General features: G+C 45.5%; 1 protein-coding gene across 3 annotated transcripts in view; it reads right to left on the bottom strand.

Annotated features, from left to right (window-relative positions):
* The window catches only part of TTYH3 (tweety family member 3), an 89,446-nt gene that overhangs the window by 39,726 nt on the left and 22,041 nt on the right, over positions 1-27,679 (bottom strand). For all 3 annotated transcript variants that reach the window (XM_073553728.1, XM_073553726.1, XM_073553727.1), the window contains exons 3-7: positions 23,817-23,928; positions 14,920-15,140; positions 13,875-13,970; positions 1,611-1,683; positions 804-879 (exon numbers count right to left, since the gene is read on the bottom strand). In XM_073553728.1, the coding sequence (XP_073409829.1) occupies positions 804-879; positions 1,611-1,683; positions 13,875-13,970; positions 14,920-15,140; positions 23,817-23,928 (578 nt within the window). The remainder of the gene's footprint in view (positions 1-803; positions 880-1,610; positions 1,684-13,874; positions 13,971-14,919; positions 15,141-23,816; positions 23,929-27,679) is intronic.

Genomic DNA, 27,679 nt, shown 5'->3' with positions numbered 1-27,679 from the left:
CGCGTTTTGATGCGTTTTTTCCCCGCGCATCTTTTGGACTATAGGAAATAGCCAAAAACGCGGACCTAAGCGGAAATTAATGAACATGCTGCGTTTTTTTACCGCTAAGCGTTTCCTTAGCGGTAAAAAACGCATCCATTGGCACAAAGGCCAAAATGCATTTAAATGAATGGGATGCTTCTTTTAAGCGTTTTTGATGCGGTTTGACAGCGAAAAACACATAAAAACGCTTAAAAAAACGCTACGTGGGCACACAGCCTAAATGTCGACTTTATCCTTTGTGCAGAGGGGCTACCCCCATCAAAAAGGGCATGCGCAGACCATATGACTCAGATGAGCTCTATCAGTGGTCTTGACAAATAGCACTTGCGCCTGTGTTTTTCTATGGGGCCGTGCACATTTGATTTTTTTTTTTCTTGGACCGAATTGGCCCAAAGAAATAAAAAATTGCAGCATGCACAATTAGCCTCCAAGAATTGGATGGCACCCGGCCATTCAACTCTGGGTCAATGGCAAAAAAAAAAAATCAAACACCCGGTTGATATCGCAGGGCGGTCCAATGTTCATGGACTGATATTATAGGGAAGGTGGAGATTCCGACCACACTCCGACCACCATAACAGGACCGATTTTCTCGGATGTGGAGAAAGCGGTGTTCTGCACCTGCCCTTATCATACAATATCGAGCACATACATTGTGGACTTTCACTCCTTAGATTATATTTGCTTGTGCAACAGCTGCTTGACATTGAGCGACCAGCTGTCAAGCTGTAAAATCGCCCAGGCTTTATCGATCCACTTACCTGCATTCAGGATAGATTTTTCTTCTACCACTTGGGCAACAAATTTGTCAGGGTCCACGCAAAAGTCACTGGAGCCCTTGATGATAAAGGAGACATGGGTTAAACCAAGCATTTTATACTATACTGTAAATCATTGCAGGGAGGGCGGTCACCACTCCTCACATGTCAGTGTTAGTAAAGGGTCTAAAGGGGTAAACGTTGAGCTAAGCTTAAGTTAAACTGCCATAGATACATTTATAGGCCATGTGTACAAATAGTTGCTACATAGGAGGAATTGGGCAGATTACAATCCAACAAGTCAATACTGGCCCTTTAAGAAGCCTTGACACGTAACTTGGGATATAAAAAAGCCAAGCCAAAATCTTCTCTGGGGGGTGAAAAAGAATTCTTAACTGTTTTGTGATTTTTACCTCTTGTCAGTGGTGCAAAGTGAGAGACTGATTGGGTTTAGCCACAAGACCCCCTTTCAAACGCCACTCATACAGGGTCGTATTTTGCACCAACAAGGAGCAGGAAACCCAAAACAGGTCTCTGTAAATAAGAGTAATTTTCCTTTTGGAGTAGATTCTGGTTTGGAGTAATAAAGAGACATGACCCATAATTGAGTACTATGGGGAAAAAAAATAATTTACTAAAATCAGACATGCCTGGTCCTATATAATATTTACAATCAGAATAAAAGAAAAAGAAAAAAAAAGTAAAAAAAAAAAAAAAAAAAGGGGGGGTTATCCAGGCTGAAAAGAAAAGTCTAATCACTATAACTGCAGAGTGCCCAATTGTGAATGACACTAATTTTGAGGTGCATACCACGGCCACAGCAAGCTCCAGCCCCATCGATGCCCAACTAATGATCAGCGCCAGGACGCCAAGGAAGCAGACCCTGGAAATAAAAAAGACAAATGTGAATGAGACTTAAGGTTTAGAAAAACAAGGCAGCTTTCTTTCAGAAACAGCACCCCCTCCTCACCATAGGTAGTGTGTAGTGTTGCACCTCGCAGCTGATTGTTGGGGTCCAATAAGAAAAAGGACTGATCACAGCTGACAACCTCTTTAGCAACTTTGGAGATGGAAACTAGCCAACTCAGGCCATGTGATGGCCGAAACATAAAGGCATAACATCACCGGGGGCTAGAGGAGAGCGAGGGCCAGAGGCGGGAGAGTCTTACTCACAGCTGCAGGCTACAATTTCACTGATCGCATCCAGCTGTTCAGCAGCCAGGAGAGTGCAGCTTCTTTTGCTGACTGCTGCAGTTTTCAGGCCCTGAAGTTTCCATAACAGCTGGATATTTCCACTAATGGATCCAAACTTCATCCACAAAAGTATTAGGGGAGCGAGGTGTCAGGACAGTGGGGTTTTTTTGCACTTTCTGGCAGCTTTCAGAAAGAACGGTCCTCTCACACCAGCATTTTTATTTATGCAGGGTCTAGGTCTAATTTCCAGTAGTCTCTGAGCTAGTAAGTGGAGACTAGTATGATGTCAGCAAACACACACGAGTGACTTCTCCCTCTAAGCAGCACTTGCCAGACATGATATCAGTCTGTATAGCAGCGTGTTAGGGTACCGTTACACATAGCGATGCACCAGCGATCCCGACAACAATATGGATCGCTGGTGCATCGCTAAGTGATCGCTAGTGAGCTGCCACACAGGCAGATCTCACCAGCGACATCGCAGGGATCGGGGGTCGCTGCTTACCTGTCAAACGCGGCGATCCTGACGTCCTCCCGTCCGCGCCCACGCGTTGCTCGTCGTCACAGCAGGAAGCGCCGCAGAAGGCTGACGACGAGAAATGGTCCAGGAGCTTCTCGCGCGACCAGCTGGGGAGCCGGTCGGAGGCAAGTATCACATGTAGCGATATCGCTGCTACGTCACAAAATCGGTGACTTTACAGCGATATTGCTAGCGATATCACAGTGTGTAACGGGGGCTTTACACCTCCGGGCATGGCCTAATAGCCTTAAGTCAATGGTGGACTTAGCCGGCCTGCAGTAGGCCCCTGGCTGCCTTGGCAGCCTGCTGCAAAACTGTGATCGTATCACTAGGGCCCCCCCAATACATTTACACAGGAGCCCACTGCATATGTAAATCCACTAATGTGCAGCATCTAAAAGGTTAAACGGCAAGGTTGCTTCACCTTCGGTCATTAGAACAGCCAGGATGAAATTCATGTTACCTGGTGTTCAGGCAGCATGAATCAAGCAACAGATTTCCTTTAATGGGTTTAATTCCTTATTTCTAGGAATCCAGTGACACGTCCCTTTAAGGTGTGCATCCACTACACTTTCAAGGGCTTTGAGTTAAAGAAAACAGAATGGCTTAAAGGGTACAATAATCTGCAAGGCATTTTAAAAAATTATGTGCCTGTACACTTCACCAGAATTCAACTCGCTACCAGGGAAAACTCAGATCTGAAACAGCAGAATTGTGAATGCAGCTCTGGAGAAGGTACAATTTTGGCTACGTTCACATTGTGTTAGGGCCATCCGTTTAACGGATGCTCTAACGCAGATGTCATTTTTTACATCGTGTGTGACCATAGCGCTAATGTATGCGCTAATGCTTGGTAGCAGCTCATTACCATGCGTAAGCCCATACGGGTCTATGCACAGCGAACGCGGCCATTCGCTGTGCGCTATACCCGACGCACCCCTGAACGCTGCAGACCGCGTTTGAGGGTGCGTCGTGAAGTAACGCATCATCGCTAGCACATGCCGATTTTGGCATGCGTTAGAATGCGCTATTGCGGGCAATGGGTGCGTTAACACATCCGTTACATATTAAATCACCAGGAGAAACAAAGACTACAAACATCAAAAGCAGGGATGACCATAGAAAAATTATCAATTTTATTACATGAGATATACAAGACACCAAAAAGCGTTAGTGCCACTTATGTAACAGATCCAGTCAGCGCATTGCCCCTAGCGCAATGTGAACACGACCTTACACTAGATGCGTGTAGAATCTCCGATGTAAAGACTTCAGAACACAGAAATGAAATACATTCTGAGTTAGTACGAAGATAGAAGATTGCAGCTCTGAAGTTAGCAGCATATATGAATGCAGCTCCGGATCAGTATAAGACATGGAATAAAATTTTTCTGTATGTAAAAAGGTCTAACAAAAGGTTTTTAAAGGTAAAAATGGCTTTAATCTAGCTATATTTGGGATGTCTGAAGACACTGACGTTTGGCCAGTAATGCCACGTACCTGTCCTTTCAGGCAACTACTCATAATAAGAGGCTGGACAGACATCTGACTGGGATGATTTAGTGAATCCTGCTTTTGAGCAGGGGGTTGGACCAGATGGCCCAGGAGGTCCCTTCCAACTCTACGATTCTATGATTCTAATAAGCTGTTCTGTGTATATGCACACAATGTAGAACACTATTTCAGGACACCCCATGACTCAGTCTGCAGGCTCTGTCTAAATTTCAGTTGCCTCTGAGCTAGTGGGTGGAGACTAGCTGCTCTAATGTCCCTCATACACAGACATGAGAGATTCCTGCTCACCTGTGTCCGTGTAGTACTTGTTTAAAAGCAACTGCAGCATAAAGGACGTTATGCAGCAGCACTGAGCTATATAGCTGTGAATTCAGCACTGGAGTGAGAAACACTTAATAGAAAGAACTGGCAACTGATCTGTCACCTTTTATCACTGTGCTGCAGCATTAACCATAGATTCCAATAATCAGCGGTAATTTGATCCCTCAGTGAGCTGGCGATCTGACTGGTTTTGATAGGTATGACTTTTCGCAGTTTTTCAGCGTGACGAATGTGTTCCAGATGGGCAGAGGTGGATGGAGTGGCTTAAGAGATACTGTATTTCTCTGATAACACAAGACATATTACAAGGTTTAATGTTTTGTTTTTTTTTGTTTTTTTTTTAAACTATTGAAAAGTTTGTTGAATTGAGTTTCAGTCCGAAACATTGATTAAATCAAGGGGACTTTTAGGATTTATTTTAAATAAATCCTAAAAGTACTTTTCATTCAATGTTTTAGACAGGCAAACTGTCGATTCAACAAAAGTCTTAGCTGAAGGAGCCAAGAGCCAAAATCCAGGTAATCATTTTCTCTTAACGTCCTTAGAAAAGTTAAAAAGTTTCTCGCCATCTGACACCTCTTTGCCTTATGTAACCTGCGCGCAGCGGAGACTTGTATGCAGGCGAAAAGGACGCTACATGAGAGCAAAGACACTTCAAAGTACAGCTACGTAGTCAATGAATTAGTAATGAGGATTAGACATTTTCAAGGGCTTTGAGCTCAAAGCCAAGCAAAAAAAAAAAAAAAAAAAAAAACCTTCCCAAAAGCTGCAAGGCAAAGGTAACGCGGGGCTACAGGGAAATCCTGTGCTATGGAGTCACACTGTGAACGCTAACGGTGGAGTGAGAAAAGTACACAATGAGCCTAGCAACATGACTGAATATGTTAACAAAAGCCAAAAACCCACCTAAAAAAAAAAAAAAAAGATGCCTGTTTCGGGGTAGGTGCCACTCACTAGTGCAGAGCAGGGTTTGGAAGCAGATTTGGTGGTTGTGGTTGTGGTGTGTCTCCTTACAATGCGCAGTCTCATCTTAAACGGGTGAAAGTGCTTGAAAAATATGAAACTGTGGAATTTACTTTTAATTAAAAATAGTTGCCGTTCTTAAGAACGTTGCTGCGCATCGCAGTCACACAGGTGGCCGGTTTCTTAGGCTACCAGTGAAGCACTTACAAATAGAGATGGGTGGACACCTGGATGTTCGGGTCCGGCCGAACAGTTACAAAAAGTTTGGGTACCAGAACAGTACCTGGACCCGAACCCAGATCCCTCACGGTGCTAGTGGGGATCTCACCGAGGTCACGGCAGTTCAGCACCGTCCACATTGAAAACAGTTTTTCCCCCAGACATGGATTACGGCGTGTGACCGAATGATGGATAGGTGAGGGATATTGTTGTTTACTTTTGCTTTCTTACAGAAGACAAGGGATTTAGGGATTTAGTGGAATAGGCGTTTGGGGAGTATAACGGTGTTTGCTATTTTTAAATAAAAAAAGTAGAAGTGTGTTTTGTTTTATTTCAATTAAAGGACTTCATTCTGTCCGTGTCTTTAATTACCACATTACTATAGGATTAGCAATGGATAGGTGTCTTATAGACGGCCCTCCATTACTAAGCCGTGGGCTTGATGTCACCGGACAATTCAAAGGTGACATCAACCCCACAAATATTAACCCAACTTGCCACTGCTACAGGGCAACTGGGAAGAGCTGGGAAAAGTGCCTGAATTGGCGCATCTAATATATGTGCCTTTTCTGGGCAGCTGTGGGCTGCTATTTTTAGGCTGGGGGGGGGCAATATCCATGACCCCTTTCCAGCCTGAGAATACCAGTCCCCAGCTGTCTACTTTAGCAAGGCTGGTTGTCAAAATTGGGGGAGGGGGGCACCACACCATTTTTTATTTATTTAAATAATAAAATAAAACATGGGGACCCCTCTATTCTTGATAACTAACCTTACTGAAGCTGACAGCTGATGGTTGTAGTCCCCAGCTGTGACTTTTGCCTGGCTGGTTATCACAAATACAGGGGAACCCCAAGCTGTTTTTGTTTTTAATTATTTACAATGCAGGAGCCGGATAATGAATACACCACCCATCAGCCGCTCCTACTCTCGCTGTTATTAGCGCCAGCAGGTGTTGGATGATGGGAGCTGCAGTTCTATCCCCTGACACATGTGACCGGAGGTAAATTTTATACCACCGATCACAGCTGAGCGCTCACACTGTCTTTTGACAGCGTGGGAACTGTGGCTCTCTGACCAACGGGGATGATTTCACCGCCGATCAGAAGCAGTGTTTGCCGCGCTGTCATACACATGACAGTGTGACAAACACCCGGTGTTGGGGCAACGAAACCCGAAGAGTAACACAGACTTCCTGACAAAGTCCATGTTCGGTGTCTGTGCCCGAACAGTAGATATTCGGCACGAACGCCGAACTTTACTGTTTGGGTTTGCCCATCTCTATTTACAAACTCTTTGTTATAGAGCGTGCATGCGCTGCCCTGAAGCTGGCCAGATTGCTGGACTCAACCAGCTCACTGTTCCTACCAGGGCTGTGGAGTCGGTAAGCCACACCTGCGACTCAGACTCCTCAATTTCCCTTACACCGACTCCAACATATATTGCTTCTATTTAAGTGAAAAATTTATTGTAGTACAATGTGATCATCAGACATTTAATCATTTTTATGATACAATAATCAAGATATTTAGATAGAACATAAACATTTATTGGAATACAACTTTAGAACACAAAAAACTAATAAATTGTAAACCTGTAATATATATGTAATTGATATTACATAGTGTAACACTATGTAATAAACTATATAAGTGGCAGAAAACAGTTTTCAACAAAAACATACTAAACATTTGTGTGGTCTATGAATTTGTTCTAAGAAACAGAATTGCCTCCATCAGATCCTCCTTCATAGATGACCTCAAATCTGACCTAATAATTTTAAGGCTAGAGAACAACCTCTCTACAGTAACTTGAGTTGGAGGCAAAGACGTAACCACATGGGCAACATCTCTAACAATTTCCGGGTATAAAGGAATTGCCTCATGCACAGTCAGTTTTGATGAACGGTTGAGTTTTTCCTGTTTCTTTGAGAGCAAGTGAAACATTTTGCTGAAATATGGTCAATCTGCTTGCTATAGGAGACGGAGTGAAATCTTTTTCCTTGCGGCAATGCTTTGCCTGCTCCATATCATCCAAATACTTGTCAAAGTCAAACTCCTCATCTGATGAGGATGAAGATATTGTAGCAGTAGCGCTGTCAGAACCAGAGTCCTCTTGCGCCTGCCAGTCCTCCTGTAGGCCACTCATCCTAACTGCTACCTCAGTCAGTGCTTCTTTTCCTTTAGTAAGCTGTTGATCATCAAGCAGTATACGATGACTTGGGTCCACATAAACAGCTGCCAGAAGAATTTTATTTTCCAATAGCTGTGTCTCTCTCCGTTTCATTGAAGCAGAAATGCCATCTGCGATTAAACCTCCTCTTTGGGACAGGCAAAATAGCAAGTTCTTCCACTCCCTTATGAATATGCCAGGAGTTAAATCCTCAGCTTGTAATTTTTTAGTCACGGTAAATGCACCGTCCTAGCTACTGCCACAAAATTTTGCACGGTCACCCGTCTGGACCCCGAGAGCATCATAGGTTATGTTTTGAGGCAAAATTTAAACCCTGCGCGTTCCAATTCACCAAACAATTTTGCCCCTATCTACATAATAGGGAAAAAGTGAAAGGAAAAAACGGGGATATGAACACACACACACACACAAAATGCGCAACACACTACCACATGCTTCAACACATATACCACCCTCGGCACACATTTCACCACACATACACCAACCTCGCCACATAAAAGTCGAAACACAAAAATCGCCACGCTGTCCCAGAGCTGTTTAAAAGATGAAAAATGAGCTGTAATTGGTTGCCATCAGCAACAGTTTTCTTTGTAAACAGTTGTGGTAACTGAGGCCTATTATTCTTATTTCTATGGTGTTATCGTCCTTCTGTAAAGCTGGAAATAACACAATTTATTACTGTGCCAACACAGACTGCAGGGGGAGCCCAGTATCACACAGGATAGGATTAGCTACATGGCTCAGCAGTCAGTATCACACAGGATACGATTAGATGCACAGCGTTTATGTGCAATATAATCATTATAATTTGTTATAACTAACCACAGTTGGTTACTATGCCCAGGCGACGCCGGGCTCTTCAGCTAAAAAAAAAAAAAAATAACTAAATAATATATATATATATATATATATATATATATATATATATATATATATATATATATATATATATATATATATATATATATATATACACATACACATACACACACACACGCACACAGTGGGGCAAAAAAGTATTTAGTCAGTCAGCAATAGTGCAAGTTCCACCACTTAAAAAGATGAGAGGCGTCTGTAATTTACATCATAGGTAGACCTCAACTATGGGAGACAAACTGAGAAAAAAAAAATCCAGAAAATCACATTGTCTGGTTTTTTTTCATTTTATTTGCATATTATGGTGGAAAATAAGTATTTGGTCAGAAACAAAATTTCATCTCAATACTTTGTGATATATCCTTTGTTGGCAATGACAGAGGTCAAACGTTTTCTGTAAGTCTTCACAAGGTTGCCACACACTGTTGTTGGTATGTTGGCCCATTCCTCCATGCAGATCTCCTCTAGAGCAGTGATGTTTTTGGCTTTTCGCTTGGCAACACGGACTGTCAACTCCCTCCAAAGGTTTTCTATAGGGTTGAGATCTGGAGACTGGCTAGGCCACTCCAGGACCTTGAAATGCTTCTTACGAAGCCACTCCTTCGTTGCCCTGGCGGTATGCTTTGGATCATTGTCATGTTGAAAGACCCAGCCACGTTTCATCTTCAATGCCCTTGCTGATGGAAGGAGGTTTGCACTCAAAATCTCACGATACATGGCCTCATTCATTCTTTCATGTACCCGGATCAGTCGTCCTGGCCCCTTTGCAGAGAAACAGCCCCAAAGCATGATGTTTCCACCACCATGCTTTACAGTAGGTATGGTGTTTAATGGATGCAACTCAGTATTCTTTTTCCTCCAAACACGACAAGTTGTGTTTCTACCAAACAGTTCCAGTTTGGTTTCATCAGACCATAGGACATTCTCCCAAAACTCCTCTGGATCATCCAAATGCTCTCTAGCAAACTTCAGACGGGCCCGGACATGTACAAGCTTAAGCAGTGGGACACGTCTGGCACTGCAGGATCTGAGTCCATGGTGGCATAGTGTGTTACTTATGGTAGGCCTTGTTACATTGGTCCCAGCTCTCTGCAGTTCATTCACTAGGTCCCCCCGCGTGGTTCTGGGATTTTTGCTCACCGTTCTTGTGATCATTCTGACCCCACGGGGTGGGATTTTGCGTGGAGCACCAGATCGAGGGAGATTATCAGTGGTCTTGTATGTCTTCCATTTTCTAATTATTGCTCCCACAGTTGATTTCTTCACTCCAAGCTGGTTGGCTATTGCAGATTCAGTCTTCCCAGCCTGGTGCAGGGCTACAATTTTGTTTCTGGTGTCCTTTGACAGCTCTTTGGTCTTCACCATAGTGGAGTTTGGAGTCAGACTGTTTGAGGGTGTGCACAGGTGTCTTTTTGTACTGATAACAAGTTTAAACAGGTGCCATTACTACAGGTAATGAGTGGAGGAAAGAGGAGACTCTTAAAGAAGAAGTTACAGGTCTGTGAGCCAGAAATCTTGTTTGCTTGTTTCTGACCAAATACTTATTTTCCACCATAATATGCAAATAAAATGAAAAAAAACACAGACAATGTGATTTTCTGGATTTTTTTTTCTCAGTTTGTCTCCCATAGTTGAGGTCTACCTATGATGTAAATTACAGACGCCTCTCATCTTTTTAAGTGGTGGAACTTGCACTATTGCTGACTGACTAAATACGTGTGTGTGTGTGTGTGTGTGTGTGTGTGTGTGTGTGTGTGTGTGTGTGTGTGTGTGTGTGTGTGTGTGTGTGTGTATATATATATATATATATATATATATATATATATATATATATATATATATATATATATATATATATATATATTATATACACACACACACCACTGTGTCCGCTAGGGGACACTATGTGGATGTCCGAGGAGAGGATGAATGGCAGAGTCATGAATGACCATTATGTATCTCAAGGTGGGTGGCCTTGAGATGGAGACTGATGTGTGTGTTGACCAGCAGTGATACTGCTGACGTGTTGTGTCAGGGAGAGGTCTCCAGGTAACTGGGGAGACGGGCAGACCCAGTTACCTACAAACCCACCCAGGGGTTGTGTTTAAGAACACTACTGCAAAGAGTGTGTGAATGGTTCAAGGACCTGTGATGAGGTCATAGCCATGTGACCCAGTGGGCGTGGCTACAGACCATATAAGGTGGCCAGGGTAGGTCACATGTGGTGAATGCAGGGACCTGTTTGGTCCGTTGTAAAAGGTCCCACTGGGAGATGTGTCTCCTGGCTAACAGCATGTGGAGAGGCTGTGTGTAATGGCTGCACGTGCCTGGTGATTCCCTGGAGGGAATGGATGTCTGCAGCATGGAGAAACAGCCATGAGGAAACCCAGACGTGGGTGAGACAACTATGAGGCTGAAGAGCCTGTGTATGCCAACCTGTGTGACCACAGGGAGGACAGAGAGAAGCTCTGTCAAGGACGCTATGCTGATATGAACTTTATGTTGCTTGCTTTGGTTTATGCTGCATAAATAAACCGCATGGACTATAATGGTTTTATGGAAAACCCGTGTCTGATCTGTTTTGTGGCGGCTAAGCGAGCGATCCCCTATGTGAATGACAGCACTACCTCACTATATATTAAATATATATATATATATATATATAAAATAGATATTACATAGTGTATTACATATTTACAATTTACAGTTTTGTGTTCTAACGTATTCCAATAAATGTTTATTATGTTCTAGCTAAATATCTTGATTATTGTATCATAAAAATGATTAAATGTCTGATGTTCACATTGTACTACAATAAATTTTTCACTTAAATACAAGCAATATATGTGGGAGTCGGAGTCAGAGTCGGTGTAAGGGAAATTGAGGAGTCGGAGTCGCAGGTTTGGCTTACCAGCTCCACAGCCCTGTCGCCCAGTATGTGAAGCTACCCAATAAGTCAGTGGGGCAGATTTAATATTGTGGCAGTGCCTAGACAGTGAAAACACACCAGATTTTTGTGCATGAAGGATGAGGGGTGCGATTTAAGATGCATCAACGTTTGGGTGCAAAAAAATTTTTGGCCAACGGAAAGATGTGCCAAATTCATCACCCGGCGTGAGCCGCTGTGATAAATCTGGAGCATTTTCAGACGTCTGGTCGAAGTCTACACTGGCTAAATAGGTCTGACCTTTAAATGAATCTTGCAACATAACTAAGAACATCAGTGTCATTAGGAACCCCCCCCCCCCATATCTGACACAGCTCATTTGCATAATTTTAGCCCAGGGAGCATTGCTTTCACACACACACAGCTCCGTTAGGATAGTCATTCCAGCCTAAAGCTGAGAAAAAAAAAAAAAAATCTAGGAAAAATGTCAGACTTATTTTAGTCGCCTATATAAAGCTGCCGGCGCTGCATGCACTTGACGGCATCATTGTAGTCAGGGATTTTTGACTTTCAAGTAGATAAAATACATGAATCATAGCATTTAATAAGAGCACATTCATTGGCGAAGTCCACCTTCCCTCCCGGGGACAAATGCGCCATTTATTAATTTTTTTTTATCCTTTTCAGATAAAAGATCAGACAAATATTTGGCCCAGCGCCAAACACCAACTGCTGTGCGTAACCATGGAAATCACATCGAAATCCTAGCGCCTGTAGAGCTGAGGCAGTTTTGTACAGTTTAAATTTTAATATATCACTACACAACAGGCCTCAAACCTGTCCAGAGGCAAGACAGGCCTCGTTGTCCATAGCAACCAATCACAGCACCGCTTTCATTTTACCAGAGCAATGTGAGAGATTAAAGCGGAGCTCTGATTGGCTGATGGGACTATGATAATCCAGCAACAAATACTGGTTTCTTAAAGGGATATTTCTGACTATACAAGTTAATCATTTATACACTTATGATAGATGTGGGTCCTGCCACTGGGACCCCCCACATATTGTCATAACAAGGGACTTAAGTCCTCTCTCCGCAGCCAGGAGGAGTTGAATAGAGGGTCAGGTCGCACATGCATCCTGCTACTTCACTCAGGTCACTGACGAAGCAGCAGAGAGCATGCCCAACCGGCCTCCAGGCTGTAGTCATGGAAACAATGGGGGAGACATGCGCCTGATCATCAAAGGGGGCCCAGTAGTCTAATTCTTAAACCACACAGGACTTTAAAGATCTTCCAACAAAGATGAGTTTAAAGGGGTATATCAACCTCAGACACTCATGGCCGAAACATACACCATTTCTAGAAATCCAATTCACTTCTATGGGAGTTACAGAAACACAGATGACAGAGTGTAGGGCTGATTTCGTAATCCTGTCCATTTCAGGGGCCAGGAAAGTCAGATACTACATGTCAATCGTGAACAGATGCACAGGTTTCCACCAATTTACAATTATTGATGTCCAGCATCCCATTTTAGGGGTACTCATTAGACGGCCATTATACATTTTATTTTCCTAGTGGTCAGGACATAAAATTGTGCAAAACAACAATTCTGTGTTTATTTTTTTTTATTTCTTTTTTTTTTTTTTTTTTTTTTTTTTTTTTTAAGAATCACAAAATCCAAAAACACACAATATTTTAAAGTGATCATCAATTAGTTATAGAAATGCGAGTGCAGAAACTGTGTTCTATATCTTCTTATGGGACGAACTCTGCCTGGCCCTTGTGCACTAATGAACTGGATATATTGGGAGCAGTCATTTTTCTTGGAGGGTGAACTGTGAACTATATTTTTCTATTTGTGACAAATTTAACAATGTGTATGTGTATTTTGTTAAACTTTACAAAAAAAAAAAAAAAATTATATTTTTTAATAAAGATATATAGATATATATATATATATCTCTTCTTTCTTTTCATCGCTCACAAAATTGTATTTCGGTGTATTACTGTCCGTCACTGTTTGACAATCTAGGGCTGTTAGTGAAATACACAAGGCCGACACCAGAGCCTGTGTCGGGCCCCCTGGGTGCAATGACAACCTATCAATAGCCAGCAAGAGCCATGACAGATCTATCTTACCACTTGATTGTCTAGGCCACTATTGATCACAGCCTCCTCTCTGATCCCAGGCACTGCAGGGGGCTTCAGATTTAGGTTACTGCACACAGCCAACACCGGTGCCACAGTCTAAAATGTCAAATCCACTTTATGCTAACCATCAGATGAAAGTGCTATATAAGCATATACGCACCAGGATTGGAAGGTATAATACCGCTACGCTGATAAAATACCCAGAGCGATACATTTGGACCAGGATTACTCACCCCGCCAGAATCGCCTTTGAGTTTCGAATGAGGCCGAACAGCACCAAGAGGCATATGAAGACATGAAAAAGGAGCAGGCCCAGGTACCCCAACCACCTGGAAAGAGAAGACACAAACATTCAGCCAATACCCCTGTATAACATATGAGATATAAGACAACGATTGGCGGCTGGGGCTTAAAACGAACGCTAACCCCCAGTAACCAGGTGGCAGCTCACCAGTTATAAAGGATGGCCCCAGCTAGTTTGTATAGTCAGTGTTGGAACAATGGCCAAAATAAAATACTCCCAAAAACCTTTAGGGAAAATAAAAAGTAAAGTATAAATCCCATGTGTCATAAAGCGGCCATAATAAGCAGTGCCGAAGCCCGTTAAAATCCGTAGAGTGCAGATAAAGTGCTCAGCTGTGACCGAAGCATGTCCTGGGGGCCGGGCCGCATCACATCACACCGCAGAGGAATTACCTAGAGCGACCAAACCTGCTCAGTCCTCTAAAGGGATTAAGAAATAGATCAAATATGACGGATATAAACCATCGCTTAATCAGGCGCGAAACAGCTCACTGTGCCACGAATGGACAGCAGTGCAAAGTTACATCAAATGTATTCCGCAATTCATCCAAACCTAACAAAGAAAACAGGATCTTGGTGTTATTAGCGGAGGAGTGCTCCTAAAAGTGGTGATGTATTGCTATGGGGCCGCACGCTCCACTCCCCAGTGCCGGTGGCAGTGCCAGGTATTAACATGCGAGACACGGCCGTGTTTCTCGCAGGTGTGATCCCGGCCTAACTCCTTCTGGAACGTAATTACTGTGCACACTCAGTCAGGTGGTTAAGCTCCATGGAAACCAGCTGTACACAGTGAAAGATAAAAGCTCCCATTGCAGGAGAATGACAGCAGAAAGAATAAGCAAGTAAATTGCAGACTTGCTTATGTTCATGGTGTCTAACTAATTAAAGCAATTTAATAACCTAAGAATACCCTCTTTAAGGATCGTTTTCATCACATCCTTGTGCGGAGGTGTAATAGGGCTGGCACTGCCTTACCTGTACCAGTCAAACAGATCCACTTGCGCGGCCAAGTCGTCCATCGAGACGTCCGTATTCTTCCAGAACGGGATATCGGAGGTTTGTTGCACCAGCGTGTACAGGAGACCCTGAAGTTTCTGCACAATGTGAAGGTAATCTGTCTGCTTTGTAAACATGGCTTCCAGTTCTTGGAGATTTGGTTCCACGGTTTGGTTAAGAGCTATGGTGGTTTCTGAGACCTAGAAGAAATGACGACAGAACTATGTTGGAGGGAATGTACGTCATTAGTTGCCATTTTGGGCTTTTAACGTTGATGGGTCCTAAACTCCTTCCTAACTAAAGTCAGAAAGCATCTGCATAGGGATAAGAGTTTCATTTTCCTGATACAGAGCACATACAGATTTTAACCCCTTCTGGCAATATTTTACACTATTCCAAGTAAATGGAGCAGCAGGTGGCGGCTGTGCTATACAGCCAGCAGCTGCCTCTAACAGCAGCGACCACAGCTAGCTAGCCATCAAAGACAATGGCATTTCAGTGCGCAGATCCTGGTTAGGCATCCATTCAGGCCCAATCTGCAGGGTTTCAGTTGCCAAACCTCTACCCCCATAAAATTGAATAAAAAGCTAAATCAAAACTTAGTATGTACCCCCAAATTGATGCCAATAATAACTACAGCTCCTCACAAAATGAACAACCCCTCATACAGCTCTACTAATGGAGAGTTGGCATCATTGTATTTGTACTGACTGAGAACAAATGTCGACAAGTCATTTTTATCGCACAAAAAAAGAAAATGCAGTTTAGCTATTTTTTGGGGGAGGATTAATATATATATTTTTTTTTAACCATTTCACCCACGTGTATTTTTTTTCTAGTTTTAAAGTTCATTAGAGGTCAAAGTGAATGGCGTCAGTCAAAACTACCAGTCGCTGCGCAAAGAAACAAAGCCTCATACGGCCATGTAGACAGGAAAAAGAAAAAAAGAAAAAAAAAAAAAAGATAAAGAGGCTAACGTTGTGACGCTCTCTCGCTGCCACTAGAGGGAGCTGGCTGCATACATGACACATTAAGCTCCATAATAACCAGCAATGCACTGCACCTATAATATAACACTAAGCGTCACGCTGTCCGAAGCCTTTATAGACTGTGCAAGCGCGATGCGCCTGCGCAGTCTGGCTCCAGACAGAATGAAGCATCCAGCGGTGAGGAGGGTGAATGGCGCCGGAGATCGCGGTACGCGTACACACTGCATACCGCTATTTCCGGCGCCATAATTACCTGAACGGGAGGAGCGTTGCCACGGTGCTTCTCTTCGGCCGGAGACCAGGGGAAGGAAAGCGGCCGGAATCGCTCATGCGCATAGCGCGATCCGGCGTCATTTTACTGAAGACACATTTGCAGTGTGTCTTCAGCAATATGGTGCCGGACAGCGCTGTGGGCATGCGCGTACTCCAGCGCCAGACTCCTCCCCCGGCCTCCAGCAGAACGTGACAGGCAGCACTGGAGCACAGGGAAAAAGGGTGAGTATAAATGGGTTTTTTTTGTTTTTTTTTGTATGTGTGTAGTTTAATAGGGGTGAGGGGGACCATACATACCACAAAAGGGGAGTGCATACCTGGAGAGGGGGGGTGAGTGAGGGGACAACGCATGCATACCAGGATAGGGGGATAAGGGGTACAATGCATACCAGGATGGGGGGGAGTGAGGGGACAACGCATGCCTGGATAGGGGGGGGGGTGAGTGAGGGGACAACGCATACCTGGATAGGGGGGGTGAGAGGCAGCATGCATACCAGGAAAGGGGAGTGAGGGGGACCATGAATAATCGGGATGGGGGGGGGGGGGTGAGGGGACAACGCATGCATGGATAGGAGGGGGTGAGAGGCAGCATGCATACCAGGAAAGGGGGGTGAGGGGGACCATGAATAAAATCGGGATAGAGGGGGGTGAGGGGACCATACATACCAGGATAATATAACAATAAAAATGCTCGCCACCCGGGCGTAGAACGGGTTCATAGCTAGTTGTATTATAATGAAGATATTATTAAAGGGGCACTACGCTCTTTGCAAACCCTACTTATTAGACAGGCTCATTGACAATAAGCTTATCAATAAATTGTCATCCTGCTGAGAATTCAGTGATCAGCTGTGGAGTACGTTTTTTTTTTTTTAGTTTGCCTGCAACACCTCCGCAGGGAAAATCAAGCATTACACAGTATGAATTCACATCAATGAACTGTGGGTGAAATGCAGGATAGGAGAGGTCCTCCAGAGCGAGGGGGGCTTTCTGCTGCCACTCATGGGCGCCCTCCAGGGTCATCTAGTCAACAGTGTTCCTAAATAGACATACCCCAATAATAGGTGTATTATTTAGGCAATATCCCCCCCAATCTTTTTGTGCAAGTGCAGACCCCCAGGTGCTTTTTTTAGGTTTCTCCAATTTCAGATGTCACTAGGAAATCCAAAGCCTTTACCTTAAGGGGGTCTGTGACTTTTGGAATCTGAGGGTCTAGTTGTCAGGTGCACTTTTACCATAATGTAGAATATAAACTCAGAACTTAGAGTTGTGCTTTTTTATTAAAAAAAAAAAAAAAATCAATAAACTTTTAGCGTTTGTGAGCTCTTTACCTGCTTTTTTGAGTTTTTTTTGTGCCAATTTATGACCACAACAAACTTCAGTTCAACTTTGATGTGGTCATAAATCCGATGAAAGCATCTTAAAAAAAAAAAAAATCGTCTTACAAATGCTGAGCTCACTGACAGATTCTTAGTTAACTCATTCTGAAGCCAAACAAAAGATTTACTAACATTTTTAATGACACCCAATTATACATACATGTAAGTAAAAAAAAAAAAAAAATAAATTCTTAAATTGATATCCTATCCTAATTCTGTTCTGTAATTTAATTTTAAAGGATTTTTATAGCAGGGCCCTCCTTTATAAAATAGTGCGGACAGCAACTAATAAGCGGCGTCTCGCACTCAGACGGGCATCCATGTATTAGATGGCGGCCAAGTGCCATTATTGGAGGAGCCAGACAAGATAATAAAGGGCTACAACGAGACAACCCTCTGAAAAGGGGTTTTCCGCTGTGGATAATGAAATATACCACACACACAAAGTGTTTAACTGCTGCAAATTGTTGGGAACCCTGGCTGCTGCGTTTCCCTGCAGCACACCCGCAGGAGAGATGAAGTATTATACACAGCGACCATTCCAATTAATGGACTGTGTGCGCGACAGGTTCGAAGCGAGAGACGCTCGTCCCTGTCCATAGAAGACACCATAAGTACGAAGTATGGAGAAGGGTTTCCGTTTATTGGGTATGGGGGGGTTGTGACACGGGCATACAAGAATTTCATGTTCTTCCTGATACAATTCACGACCCTGAATAACAGGAAAGCAATGCATCCCGTCCATTGCGAGATGCCACAGTCCAGCTGTCGGGGGCTCGCTGGTGTTTATACAGTACTATATATCCATCAGACATCATCCTGTCCATTGTGAGGTGCCGCAGTCTGACTGTCAGGGTCTCGGGGGGGGGGGGGGGTAGCTGGTGTATATATGGTACTATATATCCATCAGACATCATCCTGTCCATTGTGAGGTGCCGCAGTGAATGTCAGGGTCTCGGGGGGGGGGGGGGGGTAGCTGGTGTATATACGGTACTATATATCCATCAGACATCATCCTGTCCATTGTGAGGTGCCGCAGTGACTGTCAGGGTCTCGGGGGGGGGGTAGCTGGTGTATATACGGTACTATATATCCATCAGACATCATCCTGTCCATTGTGAGGTGCCGCAGTGACTGTCAGGGTCTCGGGGAGGTAGCTGGTGTATATACGGTACTATATATTCATCGGACATCATTATGTGCATTGTGAGGTGCCGCAGTCTGACTGTCAGGGTCTCGGGGGGGGCTCGCTGGTGTATATACAGTACTATATATCCATCAGACATCATCCTGTCCATTGTGAGGTGCCGCAGTCTGACTGTCAGGATCTCGGGGGGGAGGTAGCTGGTGTATATACGGCACTATATATCCATCAGACATCATCCTGTCCATTGTGAGGTGCCGCAGTGACTGTCAGTGTCTCGGGGGGGGGGGGGGTAGCTGGTGTATATACGGCACTATATATCCATCAGACATCATCCTGTCCATTGTGAGGTGCCGCAGTCTGACTGTCAGGGTCTCGGGGGGGTAGCTGGTGTATATACAGTACTATATATCCATCAGACATCATCCTGTCCATTGTGAGGTGCTGCAGTGACTGTCAGGGTCTCGGGGGGGGGGGGGGGGGGGTAGCTGGTGTATATACGGTACTATATATCCATCAGACATCATCCTGTCCATTGTGAGGTGCCGCAGTGACTGTCAGTGTCTCGGGGGGGGGGGGGGGGGGGGTAGCTGGTGTATATACGGTACTATATATCCATCAGACATCATCCTGTCCATTGTGAGGTGCCGCAGTGACTGTCAGTGTCTCGGGGGGGGTAGCTGGTGTATATACGGTACTATATATCCATCAGACATCATCCTGCCCATTGTGAGGTGCCGCAGTGACTGTCAGTGTCTCGGGGGGGGGGGGGTAGCTGGTGTATATACGGTACTATATATCCATCAGACATCATCCTGTCCATTGTGAGGTGCCGCAGTGACTGTCAGGGTCTCGGGGGGGGGGGGGGGGGGGTGGTAGCTGGTGTATATACAGTACTATATATCCATCAGACATCATCCTGTCCATTGTGAGGTGCCGCAGTGACTGTCAGTGTCTCGGGGGGGGTAGCTGGTGTATATACGGTACTATATATCCATCAGACATCATCCTGCCCATTGTGAGGTGCCGCAGTGACTGTCAGTGTCTCGGGGGGGGGGGGTAGCTGGTGTATATACGGTACTATATATCCATCAGACATCATCCTGTCCATTGTGAGGTGCCGCAGTGACTGTCAGGGTCTCGGGGGGGGGGGGGGGGGGGGTGGTAGCTGGTGTATATACAGTACTATATATCCATCAGACATCATCCTGTCCATTGTGAGGTGCCGCAGTGACTGTCAGGGTCTCGGGGGGGGGGGGGGGTAGCTGGTGTGTATATGGTACTATATATCCATCAGACATCATCCTGTCCATTGTGAGGTGCCGCAGTGACTGTCAGGGTCTCGGGGGGGGGGGTAGCTGGTGTATATACGGTACTATATATCCATCAGACATCATCCTGTCCATTGTGAGGTGCCGCAGTGACTGTCAGGGTCTCGGGGGGGTAGCTGGTGTATATACGGTACTATATATTCATCGGACATCATTATGTGCATTGTGAGGTGCCGCAGTCTGACTGTCAGGGTCTCGGGGGGGGGGGCTCGCTGGTGTATATACGGTACTATATATCCAACAGACATCATCCTGTCCATTGTGAGGTGCCGCAGTGACTGTCAGTGTCTCGGGGGGGGGGGGGTAGCTGGTGTATTTACGGTACTATATATCCATCAGACATCATCCTGTCCATTGTGAGGTGCCGCAGTGACTGTCAGGGTCTCGGGGGGGGGGGGGGGGGTTAGCTGGTGTATATACAGTACTATATATCCATCAGACATCATCCTGTCCATTGTGAGGTGCCGCAGTGACTGTCAGTGTCTCGGGGGGGGGGGGGTAGCTGGTGTATATACGGTACTATATATCCATCAGACATCATCCTGTCCAATGTGAGGTGCCGCAGTGACTGTCAGGGTCTCGGGGGGGGGGGGGGGGGGGTAGCTGGTGTATATACGGTACTATATATCCATCAGACATCATCCTGTCCATTGTGAGGTGCCGCAGTGACTGTCAGTGTCTCGGGGGGGGTAGCTGGTGTATATACGGTACTATATATCCATCAGACATCATCCTGCCCATTGTGAGGTGCCGCAGTGACTGTCAGTGTCTCGGGGGGGGGGGGGTAGCTGGTGTATATACGGTACTATATATCCATCAGACATCATCCTGTCCATTGTGAGGTGCCGCAGTGACTGTCAGTGTCTCGGGGGGGGGGGGGGGGTGGTAGCTGGTGTATATACGGTACTATATATCCATCAGACATCATCCTGTCCATTGTGAGGTGCCGCAGTGACTGTCAGTGTCTCGGGGGGGGTAGCTGGTGTATATACGGTACTATATATCCATCAGACATCATCCTGCCCATTGTGAGGTGCCGCAGTGACTGTCAGTGTCTCGGGGGGGGGGGGGTAGCTGGTGTATATACGGTACTATATATCCATCAGACATCATCCTGTCCATTGTGAGGTGCCGCAGTGACTGTCAGGGTCTCGGGGGGGGGGGGGGGGGGTGGTAGCTGGTGTATATACAGTACTATATATCCATCAGACATCATCCTGTCCATTGTGAGGTGCCGCAGTGACTGTCAGGGTCTCGGGGGGGGGGGGGGGGGTAGCTGGTGTATATACGGTACTATATATCCATCAGACATCATCCTGTCCATTGTGAGTTGCCGCAGTCTGACTGTCAGGGTCTCGGGGGGGGGGGGGTAGCTGGTGTGTATATGGTACTATATATCCATCAGACATCATCCTGTCCATTGTGAGGTGCCGCAGTGACTGTCAGGGTCTCGGGGGGGGGGGGTAGCTGGTGTATATACGGTACTATATATCCATCAGACATCATCCTGTCCATTGTGAGGTGCCGCAGTGACTGTCAGGGTCTCGGGGGGGTAGCTGGTGTATATACGGTACTATATATTCATCGGACATCATTATGTGCATTGTGAGGTGCCGCAGTCTGACTGTCAGGGTCTCGGGGGGGGGGGGCTCGCTGGTGTATATACGGTACTATATATCCAACAGACATCATCCTGTCCATTGTGAGGTGCCGCAGTGACTGTCAGTGTCTCGGGGGGGGGGGGTAGCTGGTGTATTTACGGTACTATATATCCATCAGACATCATCCTGTCCATTGTGAGGTGCCGCAGTGACTGTCAGGGTCTCGGGGGGGGGGGGGGGGTTAGCTGGTGTATATACAGTACTATATATCCATCAGACATCATCCTGTCCATTGTGAGGTGCCGCAGTGACTGTCAGTGTCTCGGGGGGGGGGGGGTAGCTGGTGTATATACGGTACTATATATCCATCAGACATCATCCTGTCCAATGTGAGGTGCCGCAGTGACTGTCAGGGTCTCGGGGGGGGGGGGGGGGTAGCTGGTGTATATACGGTACTATATATCCATCAGACATCATCCTGTCCATTGTGAGGTGCCGCAGTGACTGTCAGGGTCTCGGGGGGGTAGCTGGTGTATATACGGTACTATATATCCATCAGACATCATCCTGTCCATTGTGAGGTGCCGCAGTGACTGTCAGGGTCTCGGGGGGGGTAGCTGGTGTATATACGGTACTATATATCCATCAGACATCATCCTGTCCATTGTGAGGTGCCGCAGTGACTGTCAGGGTCTCGGGGGGGTAGCTGGTGTATATACGGTACTATATATCCATCAGACATCATCCTGTCCATTGTGAGGTGCCGCAGTGACTGTCAGGGTCTCGGGGGGGTAGCTGGTGTATATACGGTACTATATATTCATCGGACATCATTATGTGCATTGTGAGGTGCCGCAGTCTGACTGTCAGGGTCTCGGGGGGGTAGCTGGTGTATATATGGTACTATATATCCATCAGACATCATCCTGTCCATTGTGAGGTGCCGCAGTGACTGTCAGGGTCTCGGGGGGGTAGCTGGTGTATATACGGTACTATATATTCATCGGACATCATTATGTGCATTGTGAGGTGCCGCAGTCTGACTGTCAGGGTCTCGGGGGGGTAGCTGGTGTATATATGGTACTATATATCCATCAGACATCATCCTGTCCATTGTGAGGTGCCGCAGTGACTGTCAGGGTCTCGGGGGGGTAGCTGGTGTATATATGGTACTATATATCCATCAGACATCATCCTGTCCATTGTGAGGTGCCGTAGTGACTGTCAGGGTCTCGGGGGGGGGGGGGGGTAGCTGGTGTATATACGGTACTATATATTCATCGGACATCATTATGTGCATTGTGCAGCCAGACGATTCGTCAATTGGCGCTTATTCCAGAAACACAAATGTCAGAAGTGGGAAGTTGCTTAATATTGGACACACGAGTCTGCTGAAGGGGGAATATTCCGTTCCCTTTTTATTAAAACCGTATCCTCTTGGGCAAGAGGCTGTATTTTGGGAATTATTGCTGACTTGCTCACACACCGATCTAACCCTAACCATTAAAGATAAATAAAAATAACCAATAAAAAATAAAATTTATTATTATTATTATTATTATTATTAAAGGGGCGTTCCATCTCTATGATTGGTGGAGATCTGACCTCTGTGATTGCCACCGACCCAGAGAATGATTGGGTAGTAGCGGCAGCATAAAGCAGAGTCCCCTTCACAGCTCTTCCTGCGCACGGCGGCCCAGTCCCATCTAATTATTAGGGAGCGCTGCACTACATCCCGTAGGTTAGATCCCCTCCAATCAGGAGGCAATGGATTCCCTTTATGAGAGGATACCCCTTTACACCCCCTAATATTTGAATATCCTCAAATCTTCATCTTCCGACACCTGAATCTTCGTGCGCCACAGGCGGGCGGCTGATCTTCGCGCGCGACAGGTGGGCGCTAAAATCGGCTGCAGGTTATTGATCCACAGCATAAAATCGAATATAATTGCAGATTTCTCCGTTTTCACTAGGCGCAGTGGTGAAATCCGCAGCAGATCTGTAACGTGACCCCATCTTATAGTCCACAGGAGCGCCGCGCACACCTAACATGGCGGACGCTGTCTGTCGATTTGCGGTGAACACAGACATATAGGGCATATTACACACAAAGCTGAGCAGAAGAAAAAAAAAAAAAAATGTGACTTATTGCTACTAACCCGATCCTGGATTCCTGCCACGGTGCGGTTGACATGTCTCAGCGAATATGTCACTCGGTGGATTCCATCGCTGGTCTCCCCGTTGCCATAGAAACCAACAGCGATGCCGGCGCTGCAAGGGAGAAACGGAGCAGAAATTACTTATTATGTAAAACACCTAGAGGAGGAAAAAGCTCGGGCGGCCGATGACTGCGACTGACAGGAGCCGCACAGATCGCACCGAGGAAATGGCTAGAAAAAAAAAAAAAAAAAAAAAAAAAAACATCTGCACACAATACAGGATATGATGGGCAGCAAGTGCGAGATTTGGCCTGTCAATGTCATACACAGCACCCATGCGGACCTGTGTGTCTCCGTTGTTACCTAGTCCGATCCTGCAGCCGTATGTTGCTTTCATCCAGTGGACCATTTCTCTTGTTAATCTGGAGTAAAGTAGAACACCAGACTGCAGGATCTGACTACAGAGGGTTTCTTTGTAGTCTGTAACCATGGAGACACAAAAGGTCGGCACAGCAGCTGTAAACACATAACGGTAAAAGGTTTTTTTTTTTTTAAATCTATATTTTTTTCAAACCCCCCATTGGCAAAGCTTCGTTTCTTTTATTTGGGACGCACTAGAGCAACGTCATCTCATTTTAGTCGGCTCAGGTAACGTACTGGGAAACAAAGCGATATCGCTTTATGATCAATGAGGTCCGATCTGTGGGTCCCCACTAATTCCGAGAAGGGGACACAACGGTGGTGTCGCGCCACTCTCCCCTGCACGTTAGCACCCTGGCCACCCCTTCATGTGAATAGGGTCCCTCTGCAGCTCCCTGCACAGCGGGGGGTCCTGGCGCCAGGTTACACACGAGGGGATGCAGTTAACGTTACATCGGCGTTCGGACCCTTCATTGAGAGGATCGGTGGGGTCCCAGAAGTTGGACGTCACTGATCATAAAACGATTACACAGCGATCATTATCCCACCTGAAGGTTTAGGAATCATAAAATACCCCATTCGTTCCCCCAGCAGCTGTGTAACCCTGGTGGCATCCATCCGTTATAAAGGAGAGGCCGCCCAAGATGTGATCATACTCAGACCGCCGCTGACCTAGATGAGGAGCAGCAAGGGCGGAGTGTGCAGAGAAAGCCAGAGGGTCGCTGGCAGCCAGGACGGCCATGATCTATGTGCAAGTGACGCACTCAATATCCTATATAAGGGCTCGTCCCGACTGCAGCCTCAGCCCATAGAAATACCGCGTGCATCACTGAATACGGGGGAGCAAGTGGGGAAACAGGAGATTCTGCCACCAATGGCTGAATGCCATCACCATATTAAAGAGTCACGGGTACACATGTGCAAGAGGAAAATATGCAAGTGCCAAGTGCACCCAAAGAGCCACAGGCGGGGGTATGAGGCTGCAGGCGAAGCAGCGACAGCATTGTGCATGGCTATAAGCAGGTATCCCTATAAGGGGGTCATCCTGTCCTCTGATCAGGTCTGGTATTACAGCAAAATGTGAGTGATATTATCTAACCTGATACAACCCTTGTTACAGACGATTACTGGTATGTAATTAACAGTCCAAAATGGACAATATAGGAAATAATGTGCTGACTGCAAAGGGTCCGTCTCTGATCCTGAGAACGGGGCACTGAAATGCCCTATTAAAAAGGAGCAGAGCATGCACCACAGTTTTATTCATTATCTATGGGACTGTCAGATACAGAGCATGCGCTGCCACCGATTCATTCATTATCTATAGGACTGTCAGATACGGAGCATGCTCGGCCACAGATTCCTTCATTATCTATAGGACTGTCAGATACAGAGCATGTTCAGTCACAGATTCCTTCATTATCTATAGGACTGTCAGATACAGAGCATGCTCTGCCACAGATTCCTTCATTATCTATAGGACTGTCAGATACGGAGCATGCTCGGCCACAGATTCCTTCATTATCTATAGGACTGTCAGATACAGAGCATGATCTGCCACAGATTCCTTCATTATCTATAGGACTGTCAGATACAGAGCATGCTCGGCCACAGATTCCTTCATTATCTATAGGACTGTCAGATACAGCGCATGCTCAGTCACAGATTCCTTCATTATCTATAGGACTGTCAGATACAGAGCATGATCTGCCACAGATTCCTTTATTATCTATAGGACTGTCAGATACGGAGCATGCTCGGCCACAGATGCCTTCATTATCTATAGGACTGTCAGATACAGCGCATGCTCAGTCACAGATTCCTTCATTATCTATAGGACTGTCAGATACAGAGCATGATCTGCCACAGATTCCTTCATTATCTAGAGTACTGTCAGATACAGAGCATGCTCAGCCCCAGATTCCCTAATTGTCTATAGGACTGCCAATAATAGGCCACCGCTCTCTTTCAGGGCCTTGCTCTCAGAATCAGTGCTGGTCCCAGTGATCACCAAGTCATCGATCCTTTGGATGCGTACAAAGTTGGAATTAAGTCTTTAATCCTGGTACTATACTGTTACACAAGATCTCTGCTTGCTGTTATTTCCAGACGGTGCAGATCTTGCTGCGGATTACAGGACAACACACGAGTGTGAACATCTCAATATAGCGGAAAAAAAAAAAAAAAAAAAAAATCCACCGAGTATTCAGGACCTCTTACAGATTTTAACCAACGTAAGCGTCAGAGCTTATAGACCAGGGTTCCCCAACTCCAGTCCTCAAGGCCCACCAACATATCATGTTTTCAGGACTTCCCTTGTATTGTACAGATGATGCAATTATCACCTGAGCAATACTAAGGAAATCCTGAAAACATGACCTGTTGGTGGGCCTTGAGGACTGGAGTTGGAGAACCCTGTTATAGAGAACTGTCCAGACTGGATACAATTGCAGCAAACGCTCAGCTCTGAAAAATATTGTCCTGATCACGCAAGCAAGAAGAAAAGCAATGCTTGAGGAGGAAATGAAACAAAATGATGATGAACTAAAATGTAAAAATTACACATGACTGCAAAACATTCCTGCTCACGGGCACATGGACAGTACATTGGGGAGGGGGGCAGGTTGATATTGTTGCTGTCAGACTACACCAAGAAAGAAAAGATAAACACTTGGCCAAAAGTATGTGAACCCCAGGGGGCCAATCTCACCCAAAACTTCCGCACCTCCCATAGATCTCTATAGAGAGCTGCTCCCATCACTGCCCCTCCAGGTTAGAGCGCAGGTCAGCACCCCTGTAATCCCAATAGTGCTACTCAAATATTTAAAGAGGGTTTTCCTGGACTGAGATACTTAATAGGCAAGAAAAGGCCATCAATATGAGATCAATATGACTCTGACTTGGAACATCCCCACCAATCAGCTGATTGAGGGGCAAATCATGTTTTTGTCATTGTTTCCCAGGCACATATCCAAGAAGTATTACCGTATTTCTCTTTGCAGAGAGTGACATGCTAAGCATGTCAAGATGAGAAGACTTTAAGCCGCAATACTCCTCTGGGAAATATGCTAATTATGCACATTGTTTCTTCAGGGAGGAAGAGGACTAGAACTCTAGTGCCACCTATTGGAAGTAGCAATCCTAAAAGTCAATGTCGATCCTTCAACGAGCACTGACGAGGGGCAGTACCCCGAAACACTGTCTGCAAATTGAGATTCTGGTTTGGCTTTTATCCCAAGTCATGTGACAAGGCTCGTTAAAGGGTCGACATTGACTTTTAGGATTGTTACTTCCTATAGGTGGCACTAGAGTTCTAGTCCTCTTCCTCTCTGAAGACACAATTTGCATTATTTCCCAGGCACAGTACGTTTTGTGGTGGCTGCTCCTGGTACTGCAGCTCAATTGTCTCCAAAGTAATTGTTGCAATACCACACACCACCACT

Source organism: Dendrobates tinctorius, unplaced genomic scaffold, assembly GCF_039654945.1.
Source record: "Dendrobates tinctorius isolate UK_male_01 unplaced genomic scaffold, ASM3965494v1 ptg000202l, whole genome shotgun sequence".
NCBI lineage: Eukaryota > Metazoa > Chordata > Amphibia > Anura > Dendrobatidae > Dendrobates > Dendrobates tinctorius.
Note: the sequence above shows the minus strand (reverse complement) of the source record. Positions and strands in the feature narration are given on the sequence as shown.